The 4,445-nt window shown below is 61.2% G+C and overlaps 1 protein-coding gene across 1 annotated transcript in view; it reads right to left on the bottom strand.

Moving 5' to 3' along the window:
• Positions 1-3,903, bottom strand: part of PYCR3 (pyrroline-5-carboxylate reductase 3) — an 8,616-nt gene extending 4,713 nt beyond the window's left edge. Inside the window, exons 1-4 of the mRNA XM_007464615.1 lie at positions 3,880-3,903; positions 3,628-3,715; positions 1,842-2,000; positions 224-288 (exon numbers count right to left, since the gene is read on the bottom strand). Coding sequence (XP_007464677.1) covers positions 224-288; positions 1,842-2,000; positions 3,628-3,715; positions 3,880-3,903 — 336 coding nt within the window. The remainder of the gene's footprint in view (positions 1-223; positions 289-1,841; positions 2,001-3,627; positions 3,716-3,879) is intronic.
• Positions 3,904-4,445: the final 542 nt, after the last annotated feature.

The raw sequence follows: 4,445 nt of genomic DNA, 5'->3' as shown, positions 1-4,445 counted from the left end.
CATTCCTGCCCGTCCAGCATGCACATGCACACGCACACACACACCCCTTTACCCCACCCTGGCCCTCCACAACCTTGACCTTCCTTCTGGCCTTTGACCTCCCCTTCCCCAGCCCAGCACGTCTCAAAACTTTAGCTAAGTAAGCAGCACTTCCCTGGCCCCAAGGAGCCAAGAGCCACCTGAGCCCTGGGAAGCCTCCACTCAGAGGAGCTGCCCGGCTCACCCGGAAGCGGCAGAGGTTCCTGTCCGTCGGCGCGCTGGCCAGCACGTGCTGAGCTTCCACTTTGCCTGGAAGAAAAGGCAAAGGCGGGTAAGGGGTGTCAGTGAGGATGTGGCGCGGGGAGAAGCCAGCCTGGCGGGCCCCTTACGGCAGGTCGCTGAGGCTCAGCCACACCTGGGCCACACTGAGCCTCTCCAAGAAGCCAGGTGCTTGGCGGGGCCGCTCCACTCGGCTGGGACCAGGCAACCGGCTTCACTTGATTCTACTCAGCAGTCATCGCTGCCCACCTGCTGCTGCTGCTGAGTCCAGACGCCCTGCCGGACACAGGGGCCGGGAGCTTGCCTTAGCTTGCCTTGTCTCGTGAGGACACAGATCCCAGGGATCCCTGCCTCTGGGAACGGGAAGGCTGGGGAGGGGGCATGGTGGGTAGGGAGGCTGGGGTGGGGGATGAGCTTCCTCCGGAGGGGGTTGCATCTGTACGGGGACATCCAAGCAGAGGCTCAGTGCCCGTTTGGTAGAAACCCTCTACAGATCAGATTTCTGTAAGGTCTAACAGGAAGGCAGAAGTGCACCCCACGGCCTGAAGAGACGGTGGCAGCACTTGTGAGACTCCGTGCAGCAGGGGAGGCAGGTGATACTCCAGGTTTTACAGGTAAAACACCTGAGACTTGCAGTAAACTGTTTTCTGATGATTTTGACCTTTCTAGACCTTGACGTATGGCTGAAGGCAGAAAACCAGTCCGTATCTACATATAAAGGTTTCTAAATACTGTGGAGTATGATTAGGACAGCATCTCCGTCCCTGCTATAAGTGGTGCTCGACAGAGGATGATTTTGCCCCACCCCTCCGGGGACATTGACAGTGTCTGGAGACATTTTGGCTGTCACAACTGGGGGTGTCACTGACATCTAGTGGGGAGAAGCCAGGCAAGGGGCTAAACAGCCTACAATGTGAAGAATGGAGAATGATGTGGCCCCAAATGTGCACAGTGCCGGACACCAGGGGTGCAGCCGGCGAACAAACAGAAAGAGTCGGAGGCTCAGAGCGGTCAGGCAGCTCGACCGAGGCACGAGGTTAGGAAGTCGGCAGGAGATCCCGCGCCCTAAGCTAGGGCTGTCCAAGAGGAGTATCGCTCGAGCCACACACCTAATTTTACATTTTCTAGCAGCCTCATTAAACAAGTAGGAAAAAACGGGTGAATTACAGTACATTTTATTTAACTCAATGTAGCCAAATTGTTACCCTTCCAACACCTAATCAATATTAAAAGTTACTAAGATATGTTATTTTTTGTTTGGATGCTAAATCTTACAAATTCGGCGTATATTTTATTCTGTGCACTCACGGCACATCTTAACTCGGACGTGGGGACGGCCGGCGCTGAGCCTCTCCACCACATCCCCTCCAGCCGCGCTCCCCGAGGAAGCAGAGACCGGAGGGACAGGGTCCGCTTGTCGCCCTGGCCCACGCCCGCCGGCCAGCTCCACCCTGGGGCCCCTGAGCGGAGGGCCCCGTGCTGCCCGGGGCTCCGCGGGGCAGGTGAGCTACGGAGAGGTAAGCCCGTCCCTCCCACACAGGCCGGTGTCGGACGCCCGCTAGCCCGCGGGCCCGGGACCCCACCTGCTTGGATGAGGCCCTGCGCGATGGCCTCCGCCATGCGGCCAGCGCCCACGAAGCCCACGCGCCTCGGGCCGGACTCCGCCGCCAGCGACGCCGCCATCTCGCCACCGCGCCCCGCCCGCGCCCTCAGCGCCGCCAACGGGCTACACCGCCCAGCACCTGCCCTCGTCCATTGGCTGCCGAGACCTCACGCTCCTCCCCCTCCCGCGGGCTCCACGCTCTATCGATCGCTACCAATTGGTCTCACCCCTTCGCAGCTCATTGGCCGGAGAGATCTAGGGCGAGGAGGGGCGGGCCGCGGCGCGGGGCGCCGGGCGGGCAGCCAGAATACTGTATTGGCTTCTGTCCCGATGTATGAAATTTCCCAAGGGGCAACTTGAGCTGGTCATTTAAAGGCGAAGCGCAGGAAAGGGTGGGGTCTCCTCTGGGCTTGTCCCAGAGGTGGGTGCCTCAGGCCTCTTGGAGCCTCTGCCAGTGGACTTGGGGGTGGAGGACAGGGTTGCCTGGTCAGGGCTTGGGGTCAGCTCTTCCCCAAGTCGCAGTGGGTCTGGGTGACAGCATAAGATTGGCACAGCCAGTGAAACGTGGGAGCAGGGGTCTGCTTTTCTGTTGAAGGAGGTCCTCAGGCCAGCCTGGATTCTGGTTTCTGAGGGCCTCTCAGGGAGCTGCAGGGGAGACCTTCGTGAGGCCTAGGTCCCCAGCGGAGACCTGGCCCCTCTTGCTGGTTCCGTGGGAGATGGGAGTGCTTGGCCAGGGCCAGGGCCCACCTTAGAGACTGAGAGGGGGAGGGTGGGTGTGGGTGTGGGCTGTGCTTGTAATTTTTGATTGATATGGGAAAAACAAGGTTGAACAACTAAGACTGCAGTTTTTAAGATTGAATTTTAAAGATGTTATTTTCTTTAAGCTCTACTTTGACATGTTCTAAGCTCTTCAACAATGAGATCCCTTCATTCCTTCAGCGCTGCCCCTTCAGCGTGGGGGCCCTGCTCTGGGCTGGGCACGAAGGGCACACAGCAGTGGAGTGCACAAACCCCTACCCCGCAGACCTGCATTCTGGCTGGAGAGACAGCCCCTCTACGATAAACACACACACCCCATAACCCAAGGGACAAGTCAGGACACACAACCACTATTTGTGTCCCGCCAGGCATGTCCAGGCCTCTCTGCCCTGTGCTGGGCCTCCTTCCCCCCGTTCTCACTTGGCTGATCCAAGCTCCAACTCAGGGACCACCCCTCCCCCTCTCCCTGAACGCCCACAGGGGCAGACCCTTCAGATTCACAAAGGGCTGGCACCCAGGGGATACAGCATGAAGGGCCGACCAGGTCCTGGAGCTCCAAGCCCTGGGGGGTGGGGGAGGGGGGGGAGGGGAAGTGTTTCCAGAGAAGCAAGCAGGTGGGGTGGGCCTCAGAGAGGAAGAACCCCGTCAGCAGAGACCGAAGAGGTGGGGAGGCACTGATGTGAGAGGGGCAGGACTGGCCCCTGGAGAGGCCCGTGGGCCATGGTGGTAACAAATGCAGTGAGGGATCAGCTGGACACGGGGACGAAGGTTGGGACTTGCGTGCCTGGCACAGGGAAGACAGCCCATAGCGCCTGAATGAACAAAGGAGGTAAGGAACGTGGCAGGCGCACCTGGGGCCAGAAGAAAGCTGGGAGTCACTGGTGTGAAGACAGCAAAGGGTACCCCAGGGGAGAGGGGACCCGAGAAGAGGTGGGCCCCGGAGCCAGGGAAGGTGGGTCAACGGGTCCAGACTTTCTTGTTGAGGATGGGAGGCCTGTGCCGCTCACCTCCGTGCCCACCAGGCTCACTCTTGCGTGACACCTGTTGCTGCCCATGGGAGAAGGGCAGGCCAAGCCCCAGCACCCAAGCTGCCACCTGAGGGCTAGGGAGATGAGGGGCCAGGTCTGAACTGGCCAATCGTCACTGCTCTCCTCAGATCCATCTGTGTGCCCGCTCAGCCTGTCCAAATCCAGACCCAGCCTCTTTCCGCAAAGTCCTGGGGATGAGGGATGGGGGTAAGCCCGGGGAGTGCAGGTTACCCAGGCCTGCACCTGGCTGTGCATGGAGAGGCTCGGCTCTGGCCGCAGCCGGTGGTGACTGCCGCAGGTGCCTGCCCTTTGTCCCTGCCGGCTGACAGTCCAGCCCCTCCTGCCACCTGCCCACACACCCACCTCTCCGTGTCTCCGGCCACTGCTGCCCTTCTACCCCAGGGACAGTTGGCCGCCGTGGCCCAGCAGCTCCTGGGGGCTGGCCTGGCTCAGGAGGCAGTGCTGGGGTGGGGGAGATGGGGGGCTGATACAGAGCTGCCGGGGCCAGGCCTGTGGAAACGCACTTTATTGGCTCCCAGGAATCAGAAGCATACATGTTCTGCAACTGGCGTCGGGGAGCAGGGTGCCGGGCCTGGCCAAGCCTTGGCTTCCCTGAGGACGGTGTGAACGGTGGCCTCACCGGACAGTCAGCCAGGTCGGCCCCGGCAGAGGGCGTGGGGCAGGGGCCAGCCGCCACGAGGGCAGTGCCCTCAGCCCCGGCAGGTTCTGAGTGGCCGCCACCGGGCTCTGCTGGCTGAGCGCCGGGGAGAGGGCGGCACCCGCTCCCGCCGCACACT

The sequence above is a fragment of the Lipotes vexillifer genome, unplaced genomic scaffold, assembly GCF_000442215.2.
Source record: "Lipotes vexillifer unplaced genomic scaffold, Lipotes_vexillifer_v1.1 scaffold394, whole genome shotgun sequence".
NCBI classification, from domain to species: Eukaryota; Metazoa; Chordata; class Mammalia; order Artiodactyla; family Lipotidae; genus Lipotes; species Lipotes vexillifer.
The sequence above is the reverse complement of the archived record's forward strand: the minus strand, read 5'-3'. Positions and strand labels throughout refer to the sequence as shown.